The sequence below is a fragment of the Acomys minous genome (assembly GCF_964271855.1).
Source record: "Acomys minous genome assembly, chromosome: 5".
Taxonomy (NCBI): domain Eukaryota; kingdom Metazoa; phylum Chordata; class Mammalia; order Rodentia; family Muridae; genus Acomys; species Acomys minous.
The window spans coordinates 92,813,697-92,838,685 of NC_140494.1; the positions used below are offsets into that span (position 1 = coordinate 92,813,697).

Sequence of the window (24,989 nt, forward strand, 5' to 3'; positions counted from 1 at the left end):
TGCAAGCTCCATGCCCCTCATAACCAGACCCAAGGGAAATGGAGACGGGAACTTCTCTGGGGCTTGCTGGCTTCCAGCCTAGCCAATGAAAGGCAAGTCCCAGGCTCAGGGAGAGACCCTGCCTCAAAAGAACAGGTGGAGACTGGTAAGATGGGCTACGCAGTGCCTTCTTCTGGCCTCCAAAGGTGTGCAGAGTATTCACAAATACACATACACAAACACACACAAAAGTGAATGAGTATTTTAAGAAAACAAAGGGTCTGGAGAGAGAGATCAACTATTAAAAGCACTGGCTACTCTTCCAGACAGCCTCACTTTGATTCCCAGCACCCACAAGGCAGCTTACAACTGTCTGTAACCTCAAATCCAAGGGATCCAATGGTCTCGTCTAGACCTCCATGGGCACACATGTGGTCCATATACATACATGTGGGCAAAACACTCATACCTATAAAATAAAATAAAGAAATCTAAACACATTTTAAGAGAACTAAAAACAACTTAAAATTTACATAAGCTTACAGCATAAGTCAGTACAAAAGCAACTAATTGTTTAAATGTTAATTAAATAATAAATGGCTGCTAAATATAGATTTAAAGACAAAACAAAGACATCGTGACTTTTCAAATAATTTCCCATTCATATTCATAGCAAAAAAAATTTATTTTGAGCTTCTTACTTCCTAAGAATCACATATATGGCATCTACATCCCACACTCCAAAGTTTTTGTTTTGTTTTATTTTGTCTTGTTTCTCTAGACAGGTTTCTCTGTTTTAGCCCTGGCTATCCTGAAACTCACTCTGTAGACCATGCTAGCCATGAACTCACAGAAATCTGCCTGCTTCTGCTTCCCCAGTGCTAGGATTAAAGGCATGGGCCACCGCCACCTAGCTTTTGGGTTTGTTTGTTTGTTTGTTTGTTTTAAGATTTATTTATTATGTATAGCGTTCTGCCTGCATGTGTACCTGTACACCAGATGAGGGCACCAGATTTCATTATAGACAGTTGTGACCCACAATATGGTTGCTGGGATTGAACTCAGGACCTTTGAAAGAGCAGCCAGTGCTCTTAACCTCTGAGCCTTCTCTCCAGCCCCCCCCCCCACTCCAAACTTGAGAAATTCAGACTAATACTGTTTTACGTTAGCCAGCAACCTCCTTTTTTTAAAAAACCTCATTCAGTCTGACCCCTTTACAGCTCAAATGCAGACAAAGTGCCCATGAATATCTCTTGCCAGTAAACTTTGGTATGAACACTGAAGCTTGAATTTAATGGCATTTTCAGGGTCGTGAAATATTAATGGTCTTTTTTTTATATTTAGCATCTAAAATATATAAAACATTTTATTTAGCATGTGGGATGTACAAAAGTCTTGGTCTGTGCATCACAGTTTGCCAAGCCTTTTGGCAGTTACATTCTTTGATGATAAAAAAAAATGGTAACGTAGGAACTCCATAATTGGCCCATTTGGGATTTTCGCTGGTGGGCTGTGATAGTTTTGTTTTGCTGTACTGGTTTCACCCACCATGCTTCTCAGGGTCTTCCCTGCAAACCACCCACCATGCCTGCAAGGCTTGGCTTAATCATAGCTAAGGTAGGGGTGACACCTTGTGGTCGCATTGCAAATGGCAGGCATTTCCTGGAAGTTACCATGGAGGCGCAACCTCCGGGAAGGGTGAATCCAGCACGCCTCTTCACCTGCCAACCTGGCTGCCTCCTGGGATGGTCTGCCAGGCAGCAATTGGTGTGTGACAGTAGTTGTGGTTGTTGGTGAAAAGGGACATCATAAAGTTCACAAGTCAGTGTCTGACTGTCTCCAAAAAGGGCATCCAAAGGCGGTTCTGTCTGTCTTACAACAGTAGCAGCCACAATTTCCAGAACCTTCCCAAATGATTAAACACAAGCAACATTCAGTCCCCCAGCCTGGTTATCTAAGGATAGAAGAGAAGCTGGACGCTCTTCTCAGATAGCCATAAAGGGGGAAGAAGGCACAATGATGGACCTAACTACTACTGAAAACCAGAAGCTGAAAGGCAGGCATGACGCCACAGCATCCCTGACCTCAGCACTCAGGAGGCTAAGGTGAGAGACTAAGAAGTCTGTGGCCAGCCAGGCAGTGAGACACTGTCTCAAGAAAGAAACGAACCTCAATGACAACGACAACAACAACAACAAACAAAACAAAAAAAGTTCCACACTGGAAAACAGTGAGCAAAGGACTTAATGGCAAAGACCAGTAATTGAAAAGTGATCCCAGCCCTGAGACGAATGGGATTACTCATTTTTCTGTACAGGTCACACTGTCCCAGGGGTGTTAAACTGCAGTGGGGTGGGATGGGTATTTTGTTCGTTTTTGGTAATGCAGTGATGTTTTCCGTTCTCCTTCCCTTAGCAGCGTTTCTCCCAAACTTCCAGCTCTCTGGCAGGGAAGGAGGGAGATTCTGCATCTGGAAGGTTCTCCTCAGGCACCCCCTTTGTATTGCTATAAAAGCAGAGAGGACTTGCAGTGTCTGTGGCTTCTCCTTATGTTTTGCAGCGACATAAGTCACTTTCATAGCCTCCTCTCTGTAGGTAACAAGCCCTGAGAGTCTCGCACGTACGTCAACCCTTCACAGCTACAGAAACGGATACGGTGGGCTAGAAGAAGTAAGAATGGTCCAAGTGTAGGCACCCTCAGCATGAGCAAAAAGGCTGTGCAGTTGGGGGTAGGTGAGCTGGTAAACGCTGTGTCCTCTACGCTGGCCACTCAGAAAGGGCGCGGAGCAGGTGGCTAAGACTTGTCCTGGTTACAGATCGTGATTCTGAATCCAATCTAGACCCGAATTGAACCCTTATGGCTGGAGTGGATCCAAATGTTGAATTTTGTGGTCTTAAGACTTTCATCACTCTTCCTGGGTCCCACCCTTCTCTGCAGGAAGATGTGGCATGTGGCAGAGTGAATTAACTTCCCGCAGTTTTATGTATTTGGAGCTGTAGGCAATACAGTAAAAGGGACCTGACCACCTTTCCTCATGTCACCGAGGCAATTGACAGAACTGTATGACAAAAGACAGGCTGGAGAAGTACCTCCTCCCAGGGGAAAGGGGAACTTAGTGGTATTGAATACATTTTACCTCCTGGATGGTAACCTCTCACTGTCTGCCCCGACTACCCTCAGAAGCAAGCAATTAAGTGTCCTTGCTAGCCTTGACCAGGTGGCACTTTTTAAGTTCTGCGATGGTTCTTAACGGACAGCATGATTTCACTATGACTTTCCTACCCCTCACTTGTGTTCTCCATTAAAGGCTCTGGAACCTTCTCCCAAAGTCTCTTTTAACACTGTCCGGTCTGTACAGGAATCTGAATAGTGTCGCTGACAACAGTGCAGACAGAGTGTGTCTGTCACAAGCACCTGGCCCTAGCACAAGAAGAAGCTAGTGTCTCTCCCCTCTAGGACTTGCCTTCAGGGGCTGTCCAGCATTACAGGAATTGACGTGGGTCTTTGCGTAGAAAATGGGGGGGGGGGGAGAGTTGTAGTTGACACTTAACTACTTAACTGTAGGGATGGGCTCACTGATTCCTGATTGGTTTTACATTTCATCCTTCTTTTTTCCCCTCCTATCCCTCTTTTCTGTTTCTGTCTCTGACCCCAGGGGAGGGGAAACGGGAATAGTGAGAGATCAAAAATAAACCTCTTATGTCAAAGCCGGGAAAGAATATAAATACGAAAGGCTCCGCAGCCCACTCGGGTGCTTCCCGAGAAAGGAGGCGACTGCACCGGACAGCGCGGAGGACACACGCTCGCCGCCCTGGGTGCCAGCTGCTCAAACTCTGCTAGGTTAGCTGACGGGCGCTGGAGGAGCGGGCTGCGCGAACCAGAGGGGCCGCCAGGGGACCGCGGCGCCTGCTGCCTCTGGCCGAGTGGGCCTCCCCATCTGATTGATCATTTTTCCTGGAGAGAGCGGCCCGGCCGCCTTGGGCCACCAGCACCTGCCCGCGCGCTGCTGCCTTCTTCGCTCTCCCGCGCTACGCAGCCTTCTGCCCCCATGCTCCGAGACCCCACCGCCGCCCGGTGGCCGCCCCTCCTGCTATTGCTGCTGCTCTTGCAGCTGCGGCCGCCGCCACTCGTCTGCGGCGCTCCGGCGGGGCCGGGAACCCGGGCACAGGCCTCGGAGCTGGTGGTGCCCACTCGGTTGCCGGGCAGCGCGAGCGAGCTCGCCTTCCACCTGTCTGCCTTCGGCCAGGGCTTCGTGCTGCGCCTGGCGCCCGACGCCAGCTTCCTGGCTCCCGAGTTCAAGATCCAGCACCTTGGGGGCTCGGGCGCGGCGGCCGGGGACGAGCCAGGACTGCGCGGCTGCTTCTTCTCGGGCACTGTGAATGGGGAGCTGGAGTCGCTGGTGGCGGTGAGCCTGTGTCGCGGGCTGAGCGGCTCATTTTTGCTGGCAGGCGAGGAGTTCACCATTCAGCCGCAGGGCGCTGGGGACTCCCTGGACCAGCCGCACCGCCTGCAGCGCTGGGGGCCGGGGCAGCGCCGCGAGGACCCCGGGCTCGCCGCCGCCGAGGTCTTCCCCCTCCCTCAAGGAGTGGAGTGGGAGATGGAGATGGGTGAGGGGCAGAGGCAGGAGAAAAGTGACAACGAAGAGGACAGGGAGCAGGACAAAGAAGGGTTGCGCAAAGAAACAGAAGACTCGCGCGAACTGCCACCACCCATCGGATTCAAAACTAGGAGCAAGAGGTTTGTGTCCGAGGCTCGCTTCGTGGAAACACTGCTGGTGGCTGATGCGTCCATGGCTGCCTTCTATGGGACCGACTTGCAGGTAGGACTTGAGAGCCTCCCACAGACGCTGTCTAACAGTCCATTGCTTCTTCCCCCATGACTTTCAATCTTTCCCTTTCCACTGGGGAGGGGGAATCCCTCGCGCTCCCAAGCCCAGCCCCAAACGGGACTTTCTCCTTTGTGAGAAAGAGCAGTAACTCCATTAACTTCTGCCATCCCGGCTTCCCAACCTTTCGTCCCTTCCAATTTACAGTAGAGGCGCTGGCTCTGTCTCTTCGGAGCCTGCATCCTGAGTCTCCCGCAATCCCCAGGCACCTGCTTCTCCCCGAAGGAGAGGAAAACTGCCCTTTTCTGAAAGAGCCCTGTCCCTCCTAGTCCCACTTCCCGCAGCTCTCTACTGTCCCAGACTCTCTGAGACTCCCTAAGGCAGGGAGCTGGGCTGGCACAAGGTGGCTCTGTGACTGTGTTTGGGTACAGAACTGAGGCTCCTGTAAGTAAAAGACTTTAGAGGGAACTGAACCTGGAAGGAAGCTGTCCAACCTCTGTTCGCCCAGCTGGTTCTGATCAAGGGGCACAGGCTACCTTGCCAACCTGGCGCTCAGCCCCGGCAGAACTTGGCAATGCCAGCATCCAAGCGCAAGAAGGAAGGAGGACAGAATTTTTGCCTAGGGGCTCAGCCCAGAAAACTGAAGTTTCGGTGAGAAAAGGGAGGGAGGGAGCAGGACTAAAGGATGGACTTTTTCAGTTAACTGTGTTCAAAGCAACCAGGGCTGAGCTTTGGTCCACCCAGTTCCTATATCTCCTACACCTCAGCCCAGAATCAGCTTTCAACTGACCTAGGCAGAAAACCTGAGTCCAGGACCTTATTGCTGGTAGCTGAGCAGCATTCCTTACTGCATGCAGTTGGTGCTGACTCAGCAAGAAGTGTTCCCAATACGTCCCTCTGAAGACAGGGCAAAGATATATTACAAGAAGGACAAGGGGCAAGGGTCCCATTTGGGGGGGGGGGGAATATATGGCACTATAAATGTTAGCTCAGATAAAGGAAACTGACTTGGCCAGAGATCACAGTTTCCCCAGTCAGAGATCCCAGCACCACAGCAGCCCAGTTAACACTTTGGCAGTGATGTGCCTTTGATTAGGATCCCCATCCTAGCTAGAATCAGTCTGTGCCTGGCCGTTTTGGGTGCCAGGAGCATGGACATTACCTTTGCAGAATGGCCAGGCAAAGGGACAGCACCTGCTGCTTCTCATGTGGTCTTTCTCACCTTCCTGTGATGAAGATGTGTTTGATGAGAAAGTTCCGGTGGAAACTAGGTGGAGAGGACAGAAAGGGTTGTGGGGGAGAAGTCCACACATGTGACTGCTGTTCTATCCACTGCACAGACCAGCTAAACCTGGGACGGTGTCCCTGCATGCTCTAGTGGCATTTGCTCTGCTCAGAATACTACAGAGGGCTCTGAGCCATCGGCCCCTTGAGCTCTGATCTGTGCTGACACTGACGTCATATTTGATTCTCTGCCTACCCTAAGAGGAGGCACCAGTCACTTCTTCTGACTCCTTTTCCCTGGTTAAGTATTAAAGATGTAGAGAAGGGCGAGGAGGGGGCTTCCCAATTCACCAAGACCACTACATCTGTCTCTAGGCTTCTCCAGGAACAAACGCAGAGCTAAAAATTATATCCACCCCCACATGAGAACAGTCCCTAACACCTGCTGGATGGCCAAAGCGTAGAAAGACCAACAAGAACATGGAGAAGCTGCAGGACAAGTCAGTTTTTCAGAATGCAGAGCCAAAATGTCCTTCTTAGCACCCCTCTCAGCTGCTCATTTAAACACTGAGTTGTTAAACATTTCCTTCAAGGAGGCACTTGAAGTCTCCAAAGTTCACAGCTGTCCAGGCTCCAGAATTCCCGAGCTACCGGAAGCAGGACATCTGGTTCTTTCCTCCCCCCACCCCCCCACCCCCAGGTTATGCTGACTTCTGCCTGGAGGACCAGGTGTGTCGTTCACACCAGCTGGCTTTCTCTAAGAAAACGAAGTCCTAATACTTTGAGACTTGGCTGACTCAAAGCCCCCTCCTCCATACAGAAGCCAGTCCTAAACCTGCAAAGAAACTGAACAGTCCATCCATACAGATAGAAGTCACTTTGGGGTGTCTTTGGGTAATGGGGGTGGTGATGATAAGAACCCCTGATCCTTTAAGGAAGAACAAGGGCACTTGGACAAGGTAATTAACTCTGGTCTGAGCATCACTGAGACTGCTTGATGAGGAGGCCAATGTCTGTCTGGTCCAGCTGCTTTCTGAGTACGCTCCATTTACAGGATGGTCTTCTATGCATGACCTTAACAGAAATGCTTCTGAGAGATGCAGAGAAAGAGTATCCAGTGGCAAGCTGTATCTGCCACACACCTGAGGTTTGCTGAGCCTAAGGCTAGCATTGCTTGTTGCTGTATCATGCTGCATCTTCTCATGAGGAACACGTGTGGTTCTAATCGCCCTCTCACATCTGTCCGCACTGGGGCATGGCTCCTTAAATCCAGCAGTCTCAAGATGCCCCCTCAAGGTCCCAAGCCCCATTCTGAAAAGAAACCAACTTTGCCTTCAAAGCTTCAAGAAAGAATTGGCTATGATCCAGCCTGGTATCATTGCTAAGTGACAATGACATTTACCAGAACACTGCAAATGAGTTCACTTAATCCCTTCACAAGAGGGACCCCTGCCTCCCACCTCCTTATCTGGCTTCAGAGGTAAGGGCTCCATCAAAAGGCAGCCTCACAGATGCTTAGACCAGAATGCGTTACCTGGCCCAAGCGCCTTCTTCTTCCTTAACAGATCAGGGGTTCTTAGCATCAACATCAGCCCCCCCCCATTACCCAAAGACACCCCAAAGTGACTTCTCTATGTGTGAATGAATTGTTCAGAGCCTTCTGGCTGGTTACATGTTAAGGCTTGTCTTCTGTATGGAGGAGGTGACTTTGAATCAACCAGGTCTCAAAGTACCAGGACTTGGTGGCTTTCATGGAGAAAGTTAACTTGTATGAGCAAAACACCTAGACCTCAAGCAGAAGTCATAACTCCCTTCTTCAGTGGCTAAGGAATTCTGGAGCCTTGAACAGCTGCGACTTCTGTCAGAGCTGGGACCAAGGGAGCTTCCTGAAAAGAGGGACCACCTTAGGAGAGCCCATTAACTTTGGCTACACCTCAGATGTTAGTAAGTGTTCTCTGGGCAGACTTGGAGCAGAACAGAGTCCGAGCATTATGCGGACCTTCTGAACCGTCTTCTCAGCCGGGAACGTGTAGGAGTGGTCTTCTTTTCCAAAGCAAACTGGAGCATTCCCAGATGCAAGGGTCCTGGCAGCTGATTCGGGGCAGAGGCTGTCACGGTCATCTCGTTTACCTCTACCTTCTGCCGTCACTGTTCCCCCACAAGCTCTGGTACTGTAGTTATCCTGTACCGTTTTGCCCAGAGGAATCTCTGCCTGGTAGCATCAATGTAAAGAGTGTCGTCTTTTGGTGTCAGTAGTGTGCCGGTTTGGATGGTAAGCAGGTACAGGCTCCAGCAGCAGCTCTACAGCCATGTCAGGTTTCGTGGGGGGCGGGGACTTACTTATGTTCAGCCCACCTTCCAAACAATGAGACCTTCCCATCTCTTGCATCCGCTACAGTCAGAATGACTAAAGATACTGACTATTTCCCAAAGACAATGTCCAAATATCCAAATGTTGGGTGTGTGCAGATCATGGCAGGGCAGCCTGGCTTGTTTGTTTACTTGCAAACTTTGGGTTTGGCTTTCCTTGTAGCAGCCAAGATTGATGATAGTGTAGTGGCCGGGAACATAGGCTTAGGAGGAAAATAGAAGTAGCTGAGAGTTCCTAGGCAAGTATCTATCTCACTGGACCTTGATTTCCTCACCAGGGAAATAGGAGAAGTATTCCCCAAGTCTTGAGATTGTCTTGAGAATGTAGCAAAGCATGAGACACATCTGAGTCAGAGCCTGGTAGACAGTTGGTGTTCAGCAAAGCTATTCCTAGCGTTGTCCTTAGTGGTTGCAAGCACTTGTCAAGAGTGGGTATAATGGTACAGCTACACATCACTGAAATACTAGCTATTGCTTTTCAACTTTGCTGTCCCATATGGCAGAGAGACCATCTTTGCTGATTGCCCCAACTCTGAGAGTTTATGGTTGGCTTCTGGCAGTTCTGAATAAGGGTAGGTTTTGCAGCAACACCTTTTGCCGTTTGGGGAGCAAGATGTGGTAAAGGATGACTATGTGAGTCTTGCTCTTTCCTGCCCCTCTGCTTTCCCATTTCCTCCTTACAGCACTGTCCTGTCCTAGGTCCTAGAGTCCACTGGGAAGGAAGAATAAGGACAGCACATGTGGACAGCCCCAGGCATGCCACACAGGATTTAGTACTCACTGTGTGAGAGCGGATAAACAAAGTACTCCAGGTGACATTGTCACCAGGATGTGGAGCTGGTGGTAGTGCACCCTGCGAAAGCTCAGCCTCCACAAGGATCCCAAAGGCAGGCTTTGATTGCCAACAGGAGCATCCAGGATCTTGGGGGGAGGAATTCTTTAATTCAAATAATTCTGGGTATACTGACAGAGAAGACCCCCAGGGGAAACAAAACACCACCTTTACCTAAGGACATTTAAGTTGTTTGACTCACCTTGACTGTGGTGACCATGGGCTTCCATCACTCTGGCATAGTTCTGGGGGTTGCCTGCCAAACAACAGGGGCCTCAGTCAGTAGGGGAAGAATCTCACTCCCACCCTGGAGCTCACAGTTTGTACTTGTATGGTAAGCCAAAAGGTATAAATAGACACCAGGTGGCAGAGCAAGCAAGCCATTTGACCTTTCCCCATGACACTTGGACTTAGAGATACTAGATCTGTAAGTCAGGTCCATCCTTCAGGAGGCAGAGAACGGAGGTGGAATATGAAGCACACAGTCTCCAGGTGGCACATCTAGCTCAAGCTTAGCAGTCCTTGTCCCTGGAGAACTATGAGGTGAGCTACGATGCCAACTTCCTGCCACTGTGTCTAGAAGATCTAGCTGGACGTGGAGGTGGGAGCAAAGGACTAGATCACAGAATCTCGAGGGCCCTCCACTATTATGCAGATTGCCTTCTGAGCTCGTCAGTGACAGGGAAGGACTTAAGATGTCTTCATGGCCAGCTGTTGCCTGGAGACAAAGACTTCCTGGCTGTCTCAGCCTGACTGCTGTTCAGTATCTGGAGAAAAGGTCTCACAAATTCCCTGTACTGTACTCCTTCCACGTAGCTCTTTGTCTCTTCCCTGAGGAACTACGGCATCATCTGTCACTCTACCTAAGTCTGGTCTGGTCTGGTCAGCTTGCATATGCAGACCATGCTCGGACTCCCCAAATCTTCCGATTCTTCACGTTAAACCTCCTTGGTTGAACACCTAGAAGCCAGCTTCTTGTTTCTCACACTGTTTTGAAATAGACCTCACCCTCCCTAGTTTTCAGATCACGGAACTGGAACTCAACAGGAAGAAATCCTGGAAGGCTAGTTACAAACTTCTCCAGACGAGATTCCCAGGGGTTGAGCCAGGCCTAGCCTAGCCTCGATTGACAGACCAGAAGACTGTCTGTCCTCCCTCAAGAAGCAGTGAAGATCTGGCCAGGAACTTGTCTCAAAAGCTTCCATTCCTCAGGCTCACCCCCAGTTGCATAACGATGTGATTGCACTTTTTTTCTCCTCAACAATCCAACTCAAGGAACAGATGCCAAGTTGCAGCTTTGCTGATAAGATGTTTACATCAGCCTAAACAAGCTTGAGTGCATGGCATGCTAAGCAACCTGCCAGCCTGTTGGGGTGTGGGGGGTATGAGGGATGTGGGGGATGGGGAGGTAATGAAACATCTGGTCTATTGCCCACGGGATGAACAGATAGGTCCCATTCACAAATGGAAGGCATCTGGAACTCCCACGCCTGGCCTTCCTCAATGGAATGTCCCCTTTATAGCCTCTCCTCCTCCTCCTCCTCTGCTCCCACCTTAAACCACAGGAGAACAGAAAGAAGGAAGCTGAGGGAGGAGAAGCTTCCAGGAAGCAAAAAAAGACAAAGCATGCAAACAAGTGCTCCAGCGGGGGCCACACCATGACCTCAAAGCATGCCAGCTTGTCACCCTTTGTCTCTGCCCCTGAAAAATAATCCATGAGGTCCCTGAGGCAGGACAACAAGCTCCCATCTGTACTCCCCTCGCGAAGCCTTGGAATCCAGCAAGAAAGCAGTTGGCAGCTCAAGGATAGGCCAGAAGCCAATTAATGATGTAGGACCATAGGCCCTTCAGCTGGCCTGGGTGGAACTGGAAGCAGGTGGGATCCTCTGTGTGTGGGTCTCATTAGGCCCTCTGGCTTCTCCCAAGCCCCAAGCAGAGATGAATAAATACGGAGGGGGGGGGGTGAGCTGTTCAGGCAGAGACCAGAAGGCTAAGCTCTGGGAACTCTAGGGAGGAATGTGAGCCTCAGACACACACCTGGGCTGGCATCTAGTCTTTAATAGTCGTGTGATGAACTTGAATGACTCTCTCATTTATAACCAGAATGCCAATGCCTGATCTATCCTTGCTGTGAGAAGCGAATGAGGTGAGATGTCAACTGTGACCAGTGGCTACCACCGAGTAGCCATTGCTGAGGGTGATTATTAGAGCAGAATTTTCAGAGTCAGTGGTTCCCATGCTAACAGGTAGGAGTTATTCCAACGAGCACCGGGGAAATGCTCAGACAGATTTTAAGAGGGAAATTCCACTGACCGTGAGCCCTCAGCTATTGCTTCTGGGGTGATGCCAGGGAAGATGGGGATGCCAGGCAAGGAACCAGTTGGTGTTCCGGGCTCTCGGAATAAACCACCCAAGCCAGAACTTTCTCTTTGCAGTTCCAATGCAGCCTCCATGCTCCATAATCAGCTGCTGGTGCATTTGAAATGTTGCTGGTGCAATAGAAGAGCTGCCTGTGTTGAATTTTAATTCATTACTAGGAAATAGGTCACCCGTGAGCTGGTCTGGATATTGAATACATAAGTTTTGTGGTCAAACAGGTCTGGGTTCAGATGATGGCTCATTCACTTTGTGATCTTGGGCTAGCCACTGAGGCTTGGTCGTCTTCTCTGGGGAAATACCACTGAGTCCTCGGATGTTTTGCTGCTCCTCATGGGAGGTTGCATATCTAAGGCTCAGCCTAGAGCCTTGCATGTGTGAGATAAGTGTCTCTTAACAAGAGGTGGTAGGAGTGGGCAGCTAAGGCCATGAAAGTGATTGCGTTCTCCCACTGTCCCCCTTCCTGGTAGAACCACATCCTCACAGTGATGTCAATGGCAGCCCGAATTTACAAGCACCCAAGCATCAGGAACTCCATCAACCTCGTGGTGGTTAAAGTGCTCATAGTGGAAGAGGAAGGATGGGGCCCCGAGGTGTCGGACAATGGCGGACTCACGCTGCGCAACTTCTGCAGCTGGCAGCGGCACTTCAACAAGCCTAGCGACCGCCACCCGGAGCACTACGACACCGCCATTTTGTTCACCAGACAGGTGTGTGGGCTGGCTCTGAAAGCCCAGGAAGATGGGAGATGGGATGGGCAGATCAAAGGGAAGGCTCTGAGGCCAGGCCAGACATGGGAACTGTCTCCCTGCTGGACCCAGCTGGAGTTTGGCAGCCTCTCACTGGAATGAGGAGAAGGAGGTCAGGAGGACAAGTGTGAGGCCGTTGCAAGGGGAGAAGAATCTAATAAGGGCTCTTTTCCAAAAGTTTGTGACCAGCTGTCTGCTGAGGTCATGTTAAGAGGAAACAGGCTCAAGTAGTCCTGGCAGAGGTCTGGACATGAAAATGGGAAAGGGGTTCTGTCTTCAGTCTGGTTAGGCATAGGGATGGTAACAGGGAGGCTGACTCCAGCCCTCCACATAAGAGGGCAGCTATGGTGATTTCCATAGCTTTCCTGATGGCCAATGAGCATGGTCATGTATGCCAGGCATGGTCATGTATGTTTCTTGGACCCCTCTCCAGGTTAGAAAACCAAGGATAGGTGACCTATAACAACCAAGATGGGACACTCAAGGAGCCAAGACAACTAGGTGGAATGTCTAAGTGTTGAATTCTATGGATTCTCCAACTCTTAAGTGTTGAACTCTATGGAAACTCCAACTCTTTTCTAAACACTTTAGCAGGCTCAGTAGGGCTTTCCCCATCGGGTGTTGTCTCTCAGAAGGCTGAGGGGGACCCTGAGCGCTTACCTCTGGTCTCCATGCCTAGCTCTATAACCTAACCTTCTCTCTTCGCCACACAGAACTTCTGCGGGAAAGGAGAGCAGTGTGACACGCTGGGGATGGCAGACGTTGGCACCATCTGTGACCCCAACAAGAGCTGCTCAGTGATCAAGGACGAGGGGCTTCAGGCAGCCTATACCCTGGCCCATGAACTAGGTAAGTCTCGTCATGCCAGAGCTTGCTTTGGACATCATCGGAAGCTGCCTCTTTCAAGTCCACAGCTGCCTGGATTCTGAGGAGGAGGCAGCCTCACACGTAGCCACTGACAAAGTAGTTCTATGTAGGTCGATGTTATACTTGATATTACTGGCTCCACTCCTATTCTAAGCATAAAACCATTGGTGTCTTGGGCCATCAGCAGCATTACCCAGAGACTGCCAAAATATGGAAGACGTGTTCAGTCACCATGATGATGTAAGTAAGCTAAGTGGTCAGGCTTCGTGGGAAGATGGATTATGAAGAGAGAACCATGCTAGACAGCCAACTGTGGAAGTGAACGTGAGATCCGCTTACGTCAGAAAATAAGGGGGTCATCTGAAAACACTTCCTGGAAGTAGGATGCTGAGAGTAAAACCCAAAATGAAAGTGTTCAGGGAGTCGGGGTGGCCATACCAATGAGGAGAGGGTAACAGGAAAGGACAGTTGAGACTATCAACACTGCCGGCCACATAGGGAACAATGCATGAGCAGGACCTGAAGGTGTGGGCAGCTGGGATGGACCACAGCTCTCTGCTCCCCTCATCCCCCAACCAGGGCACGTTCTCAGCATGCCCCATGATGATTCTAAGCCCTGTGTGAGGCTGTTTGGGCCCATGGGCAAGTACCACATGATGGCGCCATTCTTCATCTACGTGAACAAGACGCTGCCCTGGTCTCCCTGCAGTGCTGTTTACCTCACAGAGCTCCTGGATGACGGTCACGGTATGCCCTACTCAGCTCCCCTCGGCTTCTCCCACCCATCTGCTATAGAGCCTCTTTCATCGCTGTTGGCACCTGCTGTGCCTTGGGGACTCCCAGCAGCTGTGCTTTCTCACACAGCCCATAGGGGTGGGGAGAGACTTCAGAGACATGTCACTCTAGAAAGGCATGCTAAGCATCCTCCCAGAATGCTCTTCCTTGCCCCCATCTTCCCAAAGCCGAGCCTTGGGCTAACTTAGATTTATTCATTCTGAAGCAGAAAGAATTAGTCTGAGAAGGTTGTCTAGAAGTGGTGAGTTTAAACAGAACGTAAAGGAATGGAAGACTGTTTGTAGTTTGAAAGAGCAGAGAAAAGAATGTTCCAGGCTGGAGTGGTACAGCAGCTCAGAGATACAAAAAAGACTGTGGCAGGTCACATGAGAGCAAGGATCTAGGGCAAAGGTGCCAGGTCAAAGTTTAGATTGTCAAACAAAGCAGTGTAGCAAGTATTCTAGATTTTTCTCAAGGAGGCAATGATATAGAGCCGATGCAAAAATAGTAGGCTGTACAAATGTCAATACTCAGGCTTTATTTGCATGTCGGGGATGTGGTTTAATAGAGCAAGTGGCTGGCAGTCACTAGACGCACACGGATTATCACAGGGAAGGTACCTGACAAGAGAAAAGTCATCCTGCAGAAACCTTTGCTACAGTTGCCCAGAATTAAACAGTGCACATGGTTGGGCGCTGGTGATGTTCTTAGATCAAAGATGAAGAAACCAGGATGCCTAGGCAGTCAAGGGCATCATTCAGAATTGGAGCTTAGTGTAGGAGCTCAGTGCAGGAGACCATGCAGAGCTGAGCGCAGGGCCTTGCCCTCGATCTGACTCACCTGTTTCCTCTATTCTCAGGAGATTGTCTCCTGGATGCCCCCACCTCGGTCCTGCCCCTTCCCACAGGCCTCCCAGGCCACAGCACCCTCTATGAGCTGGACCAGCAGTGCAAGCAGATCTTTGGGCCTGATTTCTGCCACTGCCCCAACACCTCTGTGGAGGACGTCTGCGTCCAGCTCTGGTGCCGTCATCAGGATAGTGATGAGCCCATTTGCCACACAAAGAATGGCAGCCTGCTCTGGGCTGATGGTACACCCTGTGGCCCCAATCACCTATGCCTGGACGGCAGCTGTGTGCTCAAGGAGGAAGTGGAGAATCCCAAGGTGAGGAAAATAGAGAGGTGATAAGAGGGAGGAGAGGAAAGCTGGAGAGGGAGGCGAAGGTTGTCTGTGTGAGTAAGAGTCAGGAGCTAAGACAGTTCGGGCCAAGCTGCAACTGTTAATTATCAGAAAAATCAGCCTTCTTTCAACCAAACAAGTTGTAATTACCCCCATGTGTGGGGAACTTTGAGCTTTGCCGGTGTCTATGGAGCTGTTGCCATTACTCCCCAAAGTTTAGCGTGCCCCTTTTGGTGCTCTTTTGTAGCTAATTTGAAGGCTTATGCAGATTACTGAAGGTATGAAGGCCAGAAGGTGGGCACTAAAATTGGGAGCCTAGAGGAATCCACTATAAATAGAGAGTGACGTGGACTAGGAACATTTCATCAGGGACTGAGTATGCACAGCCTGCCATGTTTGAGCTGAGTTCCTTAGTAGGAACCAGAGAATACGTGTAATGGTAAGAATGCCATCCTCCAAGAGAAGGGGAGAAGGGATCCGAGTGGCCTGTGTCCAGGAAGAGAAAACTTGGCCCAGTACAGAGGAAACTTGCGTGTAAAACCAAGGCAATGCCAGTGAGGGTTTTCAGTGGTTCGCTGCTTCTCCCTGCTCTTAATACATCCAAGCGGCGAGGCTGATCACATTTCTTCTCCTGCGAGTCATGGAGCCTTCGTGATGAAATACCATCCGATGAGTTTCATAGCCTGGTCCCTGCCCAGTGCTGAATCGCCACGGTGGCCCAAGCGCATTCCAAGGGCTGTCCTCGGTGGCATGCTCTTGTGCTGAGCTTGGGAGCCCCCCTGGGCTGTGGAAGCCACACGTTCCCACCCGAAGCCTGGGCTGGCGCAGGATGTGTGGATTCCAGCTCAGCCACCTCCTGTTCTCCCATTCATCCTCTTCTTGTGGTGTTGAAAGAAGAGGAGAAGGGTCCAACCGCTCGTCTCAGAGGCAGGACCAAGCAAACTTTGAGAGTGACATAAAACAGTCACAGGAGCGTCTATCCACAAAGTGAAAAGGCAGGATTGGAAACTCACTTTTGTATGCAGTCTCATGCCTCTATCAAATGAAAGCACCACCACTGTAGGATTTTCTGTTTGGACCAAAAGAACGAGAGGATGCTATGAAAATCATGGAATGGTTTCTTTCTGGGCAGTGATGCATTTTGAAAGCTTGTTTGCTTTCTTTATCTTTCTTCCTGTATTTACTTTTACAGTCTTCTGTTTTCATTTTTATATGAGCAAAGTGTTGCTTTGGTAAGAGAAGAAGATTAATTTAGAGCCCTTGATAGAGCTATCAAAGGAAAGGCTTTGTTCTCAGAAGTAAGTTGTAAACTTGGAAGCCCTTCTGTTTGTTGCCATCCCTATCCTAGGACTGGAGCCAGTGGCTGTTAGAATGATGGCAATACCTCTCTGCGGTCATTTCTTTAGACCACGGGTTCTCAGCCTTGGCACTAGTGACATTTGGAGCTAGGAAAGGCATTGGGGAAACTGTGCACTGTTGGTTATTCAGAAGAATCATTGTCTTGATCTATTGAGTGCTAGTGACATACATTCTCCCCAGATGAGGCAATGACTCTAGACTCCTGCCACTGAGGACAGCGTGAGCACCAGTGGAGACCTAAGGCCCCAGACCCAAACTTATCCATAAAGGTCTCTCCCTCACACTCGTTCAGCAGCTATTGGGCTGAGCACCTGGCTAGGGTAAGGGCAGTCACAGCAAACAAACCCAGCACAGCCTCTGTGCTTACTAAGCTACATCCAAGGAAGCCACACCCACCATTAGACAAGCAATTGAAATCAGTTACAGAACTCAGTACCCTCAGATGAGAATACCTAGACAAGGAGTCAGGCCCACAGCCACCAGGTAGCATAGACAATTGAAATCTGCTCCCCTTTGGTCCTGACTCAGTAGCATCGTGTGTTGCAGGCTGTGGTAGATGGAGACTGGGGTCCATGGGGACCCTGGGGAGAATGTTCTCGCACCTGTGGAGGAGGAATACAGTTTTCCAACCGTGAGTGTGATAATCCAGTGCCTCAGAATGGAGGAAGATTTTGCCTGGGAGAGAGAGTCAAGTACCAGTCATGTAACACAGAGGACTGTCCACCAAATGGTAATCACCTGCCGGGATAGCTGATGGGAAGTCTCTTTCGGTTCAGACTTGAGCTCTGATCTAGATTTATGTGGGCTCTGCAAGACACCAAGCTTGAGAACCATCCTCAGGCACCTGGGACGGCTCTCACTTTAGGGGAGAGGCTGATGATGATGTCCTGGTCTTCCAGAGAGAGACAGAGCATGTCATTCCTAACCAAATCTGTCTGGGAGGGACCTTTGAGGAGGGGTTGTGTGGAGGGTAATGATCCTCTTGGAGGCATCTGAACCCTTCTCTATGTGCAGATGGCAGCCTTTTCCAAAGCAAGAGGCAGAGCCAAACCTCCAAGTTCTCCCCAGCCAGCATTCAGCCCAGGCAGGAGGCGGGGGCCGGGGGGCCCGGTTCTGAGTGTGATTGATTCCTGGGCACATTCCTCCTGAAAAGAGCTGCCCATCTTCCCTCCAGACCTGACAGAGCCTTCCCCAGAAGGAGCATCCCCTCTGCCTCCCCCTGCTCATTTCTGTCCCCGAGGTCATGCTGGAAAACACACACACAAACTCAAAGGTGGAAAGGGAGCAGAAGCCAACTTAGGAAAGGGGATCGGATTTTTTTTTCTACCATCTCCTCCAGTGCCAGTTTGGGCAGCTCCAGGAAGTGTTGGCAGAGTAGGAAGACAAGAGGAGCTTTAGGAGAAATTCCCCCAACTGCCAAGACGCCCTGGCATTGGGCTGGTGTCTAATAGGGGAATCTGTAGGCTCGGCAGTTTTGCTAAACAGGGAGGATCAGCAATGGTATGAGCTCTAGCAGTTTCTCCATGGTACTAATGACAGTCTTCAAGGTAGGCATGGGGGATAAGTGACACTACAATGTCACATGCACAGAGATCAGCCTTTCCTCTCAAGTGTCAGTCAAGGCCTCTGTGTCCACAACTGTAGTAGACACAGAAGATAACAAATGCACAAGGCACAGTCTCTGTCCTCTGCAGTGCAGCTAGTGACAAATTGTCCCTTATGCTCAGAGAGTTTAGGCCAAGGAAGGCTGGTGAGACAGGAGGTTATGTTCCAGGATGGGGCAGGTATGAGAAACACTATCATTCGCTTGGGTAGAGCCAAGCAGAAGTTGCACCATGTCAAAGCCAGACCACAGAGGTCCTTAAAGCCTGGAAACATGAAGCATATGTAGATTGTCCATGACAACTTTCCTATTAGGTCACCCTGACACTTTTTCAGTCGCAGCCAAGACCCCTTCCCCAGGATGGGCTCACAAACTCAGCACCGCTCAACTGTGTTTAGAATCTCCATTGGGCCATTCAGATGCAAGGGTGGAGATGCATGGTAGGAAGAGCAGGCTTCATTCAGGATGGTTCGAGGAAAACACTAACATCTGAAGGGTAGACTGGTCTAAAAGCTGTGCACATATACCTTCATGTGTGAGCACTGGGGAGGCTCACTGGAGACTGAGCACTGGGTCTCCAAAGAATGACATGAGGCCTGGGGCTGGGGAATATGAGATTTATATGCCGACATTTGGAATCACAAATTTTCCTGAATCCAGCAGAAGATGTCGTTTGTGGTAGATTAGAAATAGCACAGAGAGATGCTGGAAATGCTCAGGGTGCTGGAGTGCCAGCCTCACTCAGAAGCATAATAATGAATGCCAAATCAAACCAATTATGGGAAGAATAAGATAATGCTGATTTGGGGGTAATTATAGTACCTGCAGTTGGAGCGCTCCCATAGATATTCAGAATTATAGAAAGTGAGATGTAGAGGCAAGATCAGGGCTAGAAATGTCAGCGAGTCTTTGTCGCATGTCTGTTGTTACTAGGGAAGTCAACATAAAGCATAGTTAACAGGCTCCTGAAAATAAAGCTCTGTGTCAATCATACATCCTCAGCTGGAAAAGGTACTTGTGCCAGAAATCCCAGTGTGAGGCTAAAGGGTCACACCCCCCACACACACACAGGTGTGTCTAGAAATAATGGGCTGTGCCTGTGTCCTTGGGTTGGGTCCAAAGCCTCCAGAAAGAAAGGAACCCTGGATTCATATCTTTCTCTACCAGCATCCTTCAGCAGGTATGTTAGCTCCATTGCTCTTCCTTACTCTTCTCAGGAAAAAGCTTCAGGGAGCAGCAGTGTGAGAAATACAATGCCTACAACCACACTGACCTGGATGGGAATTCCCTTCAGTGGGTCCCCAAATATTCAGGAGTATCTCCCCGAGACCGATGCAAGCTGTTTTGCAGAGCCCGGGGGAGGAGTGAGTTCAAAGTGTTTGAAGCCAAGGTAAGAGACCCCTGGATTTGGACAGGGATGGGGGGACAGGTACCTCTTGCCAGCCCCACCTGCAGACGGCCTCTGGGTGCTCCATGCCCTCTCTTACTTTCCCAGGTGATCGATGGCACTCTGTGTGGGCCGGATACTCTGTCCATCTGTGTCCGGGGGCAATGCGTCAAGGCTGGCTGTGACCATGTGGTGAACTCACCTAAGAAGCTGGACAAGTGCGGGGTGTGTGGAGGCAAAGGCACTGCCTGTAGGAAGGTCTCCGGTTCCTTCACCCCCTTCAGGTGGGTCTCCTAGAGGTTGAACCCAGGCAGAGGAACATAAAAGGCTTTGGGCACTGATGGCCTCCAACTTAAATTACAGCTGCTACTTAACTGTTGCGTATGTAGATGGGGGAATCTTATAAGTACTTCAAGACTCCATTTCTCTACAACATGGGAGTGGCCATTTCTTTGCACCGTCACTTCTCAACATGGGAGTTCCTGAGATGGGAGGGGTAGAACACTTGGAACAGGATTTAGCTATAGCGATCCTGGGACCACAGCAGCCGTTGTTTCATTAAGAGCCGGAGGCCGCACGGACAGGAATGTGTTAGCTCTGAGTCAATTGTCAGGAGAGCAACCCTGAGTAACACTGCACTCAGCCACAAAGCAGCTCCCTGAGGCCAATCATGGGAGAAGATATCTGACCCTAAGGCCAGTGAGCCTGCCTTCCTATGACAAGATCTTTCCTTCATCAGAGAAGAGGGGCCAAACCCACGGCTCAGGGAGCCTTGTCGATCTAAGAACTGAGAGCTGCTCACAGCCAAGCGCCCTACATGCATGAGAGCTCCTAGAGCGGTCCAGAGCACTTTCATCCTGTCAGGCAAGGCCAAAACTATCATTCCCTAAGCTAGGATTGAGGAAGCGAGACACAAGAGGATCCATTGTCGCTTCTAAGGTCACACTGAGTAAACGATAGACAGAAAGAAAACATAGGTTTCCTCTTTTTTTTTTTCCTTCCTCTGCTGTGCTAGAGATTAAAGCTAGGGCATCTCTGCACACCAGGCAGGTTCTTTAAGTTCCTGGTAATTGCCTGTTCTCTGATGTCTCTTGCACTTCCTGAAGAGTCCCAGAGACTAAAGTCAAGGTCAAATGTTTCCTTTGTCACGATGGCATCGAGTACATTCATATGACTTCTTAGTGTTCTAGACTTCTCTCCAGCCCCAGAACCTCAGAGCTTTTGTCTCTTTACCAGCCAGACCCCCCATCCTTCTCTGTATCCTCCCCCTCTGCATTCCATCCTTTTTCCTTCACTCCCTTCTCTTCTGTCTTCTCGTGTCCATGTACATATGTTATGGTAGTCTCATGTCTCAAAAAAATAGAACCAGAAAATGGAAGTATTATCAATTTAAGCTCAAAATAAGTAGGGGGGGGGGGGAAAAGCATAAGCTATTGAGATCCTGGGTCCCTTAGCCACTTCCTACTAGATCCTAGACACATGGCCTTGGATCCTTTCCCTCACCTTAGACTGGATGTACAGAAAGAATAGCAAAGAACCCACCAGATGCCCTCCTCAGTTAGTTTATCCCAACTCTGTGTAACCCAGTCTCCCAGAGAAGGACAAGGACATCCTACATAAAGCCCCCGTGTCTACAATGGACTGCAAGCATTTTCCCCAATAGTGCCCCATCACTAACAACCATGGTGCTGCTCATGGTGTCTGGGCATGCTCACAAAGTACTCCAAAGAAACAAGCTTTATTCTCATAGTCATCTGATACTAGATGCAGGTTGACTCAACAAGGGGGTGTTAGTCCTCATTCTGGTTTGGTCCTGGCCTGAGCCTGGCCTGTCCACAGGAGTTTGGGCTCTAGCCCACTTTTACCACGTGAGGTAGCAAATGTATTGGAGTTCTCTCCTGAGCCAAGGGTGGACCAGGTTGCCCACACTTTTCTCCTAAGCACCCCTGTGTTGCTGTCAAGGTCTAGGCATTTAGCTGCCTCCGTATCTGCAGTAGATTTGCCAGATGAAGCAAAAATTCATGCAAAGCCCAACGCCTAAGACAATTCTATCTGCCTTGGCAACTAATTAATTAGAGCTTGGAGGCAATCACTTTATTATTTGCTCGTTGCCTTTGTCTGTTCACCCCGCCCCAGACACCTGGGGGATCCATCTCAGTTTCCAAGATGGGAAGCCACCAGTCCTAACGGAGTTTTTCTGTCTCCGTCATAGTTATGGCTACAATGACATTGTCACCATACCAGCTGGTGCCACAAACATTGATGTGAAACAACGGAGCCACCAAGGGATCCGGAATGATGGCAACTACCTAGCCCTGAAGACAGCCAATGGACAGTACCTGCTCAATGGCAACCTGGCCATCTCTGCCATAGAGCAGGACATCTTGGTGAAGGGGACCGTCCTGAAGTACAGTGGCTCCATGGCTACCCTGGAGCGGCTACAGAGCTTCCAGGCCCTACCTGAGCCCCTGACAGTGCAGCTCCTGACTGTGCCTGGTGAGGTCTTCCCCCCCAAAGTCAGATACACCTTCTTTGTTCCCAATGACATGGACTTCAGTATGCAGAATAACAAAGAAAGAGCGACCACCAACATCATCCAGTCATTGCCATATGCAGAGTGGGTGCTGGGGGACTGGTCTGAATGCCCTAGCACTTGTGGAGGTAGCTGGCAGAGGCGGACTGTGGAATGCAGGGACCCCTCAGGTCAGGCCTCTGACACCTGTGACGAAGCTCTGAAACCTGAGGATGCGAAGCCCTGTGGAAGTCAGCCATGTACCCTGTGATCCCCTTGGTGGAACTGCCTTAGGCTTATGGACTTGGGCTACTGGGGTATCGACAAGGGTCCTCTCTGAGGTGTTACTACATATCAAGATGGCATGGCCCCTCTAGGCCTCCTGTTACTGCAGCCCCTTGGGTACTGCCTAATTCATAAGGAAGAGAAGAAGAGGGAATGAGGATGACAGATCCTAAAGTTGACTGTCTAGTGGACTGGACTTTGCTTATGTTCAAGTAGAAGGTATAGGTTAAAAGGAAAAGTGCACTTATTGATCCAACTGTGAGATTTCAGAGCCAGCCTCTTTGCAAAGGACTAGAAAAGTTACATGAAAAAGAAGAAATCTGTTCTATTTTGGTTTCCCCAATAATTAATCTACCTCATAGCAGGGGGGAAATTAGTGAATGGGAGGTATAAGGCCAGGTGTTCATGGTGAATGTCCAAGCAAGCTCCAGAGCTGTCTTGAGCTATCTTCAGAAATGACCATGGCTGTCTTCGGTGTTACAAATCTGTTGTGTAAAGAGCGATGGCGTCCATCACAGGGTTGTTAGAGAGCCACTTGTCCTCAGGCTTCCACCTGCTGGGGAGGACCCATTTCAAGTATTTATACAAATATGTCTCTGAACTAAAGTGTGAACTTATTATGCCAATGAAATTGTCTAGTCTGGCTCATTGTTTCTCTGGAAAGGCCAGAGACCCAGCACTCAAGACAATGGCTAAAACTAGCTTACCTGGAGCGCACATGGGGCAGCTGCCATCTTCCCTGGGTATCTTCAACTTTCAGTAAGCAGGTGAAGCCTTTGGCTCTAGTAGGCCTGCTAAATGTAGCTTGTGTGAGCAGCTGTTTATCTCTGTTATCCACACCACTGGTTCTCAAACCCCAGTGCCTCGTAGAAGGCTCAGTCCAACCGAGCGGCTGAGCAGACTGCGGCTCTGCATAACCAACAACCACCAGAGAGTATGAAGGCTGTGCTTTTAGAGACATTTCAAAAAGCCTGTGTTAGAGAAAATTATAACCTATAGGTTATAGTAGATTTTAGTACCTCTGGGATCTCTATTTTTTTTTAATGGGTGTTCATTTTTATTTTGGTTTCTGAGAGAGGGTCTCATGTAGTCCAGGCTGACCTCAAACTCTGTATGTAGTCAAGGGTGGCCTTGAACTTCTGATCCTTCTATCTCCACCTCCCAAATGCTGAAATTGCAGGTGTATACCACCATGCCTGTGTTTGTTTGTTTGGTTGGTTGGTTGGTTTTTGTTTTGTTTTACTTTGGTGACAGGAGCTTGTTACTCTTGGGAAACAGTATCATTCTACTCAGCAAGCTGCCCCATCCGCCCTCTTATGTGCTGGCCTGCCTCATTTAAGCTGACAAAACACAAGAGCCTCTTAGGATCCCAGCATTTCTCACCTTCTGCAGAGGGAGCATCACTCCTGAGACATCGGCCCCTGCCCAGCACCTGACCCCCACCACATTTCATCCCCATCTCACAGCCCTTGTAGTCCAACTTCCAGTGAGCACTGTTAACCTGGAACAGTCCCGATCTGTTACCCGCTGGAAATTTCCCTGAAGGCCTCTAAAATCAGGTCTTCATGGCTCATCTCAGAAGAGCTCCCTGGCTCTGTCTTCCATAGAAAGAACTCAGTCCTTGGTCACAAATGGGTGAAATGAAATGGACATTAAAAGGGGAAAAAAATGACATTCTAGGGTCTGAAGAGATGGCTCAGGGGATAAAGTGCTCGCTGTACAAGTGTGAAGCCCAGCATGCACATCTCCTTACCCACGTAAAAAGCCAAAGGGGCTTCACAACCTGCCTGTAATTCCAAAGCTCGGGAGGCAATGGCAGGAAACTGCAGGCAAACTGACTAGCTGGAATAACCACCATCAAACTTCGGGTCCAGCAAGACACCTTACCTCAGGAAGGAAAGTGGAGGGCAATCAGGAAAGACAGCTGAATCATGTGAAATAAACAAAGAATCAATAAAAAGTATAAAAAAAAAAACAGCTGATAACAACCTCTGACCTCCACATGCACCCACACAAACACACACACACACACACACACACACACACACACACACACACACACACACACACACAGACATACACAGAAGGAAGGAAGGAAGGGAAATGACATTCTAGCAACAGAAGGGAAGTACCTCAATTTACATCTTCCTGTTTTTCAAACCCTTTTTCCTTGCTTCCCAGTTTCTCTCAAGACATAGGGGCATGAGCATCCGGATGCTAAAACTAGCATAAATTAGGACTTAGACCCTTGGGGCACAAGGCGAGACCAGCAGGATGGCAGCCGCTACTGTACTCCTTCACTGTTCTCTGGACAAGGGCAGTTGACATCTACTCATCACTGGTGTCTTTTTCATGTCTGCCTAGGTTTTTAGTGACTAGGAGAGCAGCAGCCTTACCCAAATATAAACAAGCATGTACACACGGGCATGTTGTTGACAAGTGATAAACGCAGTGATTTTTCCCCCTGTGATGTGTCCCTGTTTGCTAAGACTGATGTGTGTTTCTGCAAGTCTTTATGCCCTTCCGTTTCTCATCCTCCCCCAAATAATCAAAGACAAGTGTGTCCTCTTTGCTGACTGCCCATGTCAGGCCAGCTGTGCCATCCTGACCGCCTGTATCATTACCAGACACAGCTTTTGCCCCGGAGTTCAGCTGGCAGCAAAGTCGC

The 24,989-nt window shown here is 49.6% G+C and overlaps 1 protein-coding gene across 1 annotated transcript; it reads left to right on the plus strand.

Moving 5' to 3' along the window:
• Positions 1–2,313: 2,313 nt before the first annotated feature.
• ADAMTS8 (ADAM metallopeptidase with thrombospondin type 1 motif 8) lies at positions 2,314–24,768 on the plus strand. The gene is made up of 9 exons (XM_084781118.1): positions 2,314–4,798; positions 12,077–12,316; positions 13,069–13,204; positions 13,802–13,969; positions 14,856–15,160; positions 17,081–17,264; positions 19,355–19,527; positions 19,633–19,808; positions 21,737–24,768. Exons 1-9 carry the CDS (start codon positions 4,028–4,030, stop codon positions 22,305–22,307), a joined length of 2,724 nt encoding a protein of 907 aa, XP_084637244.1. The 5' UTR covers positions 2,314–4,027; the 3' UTR covers positions 22,308–24,768.
• Positions 24,769–24,989: the final 221 nt, after the last annotated feature.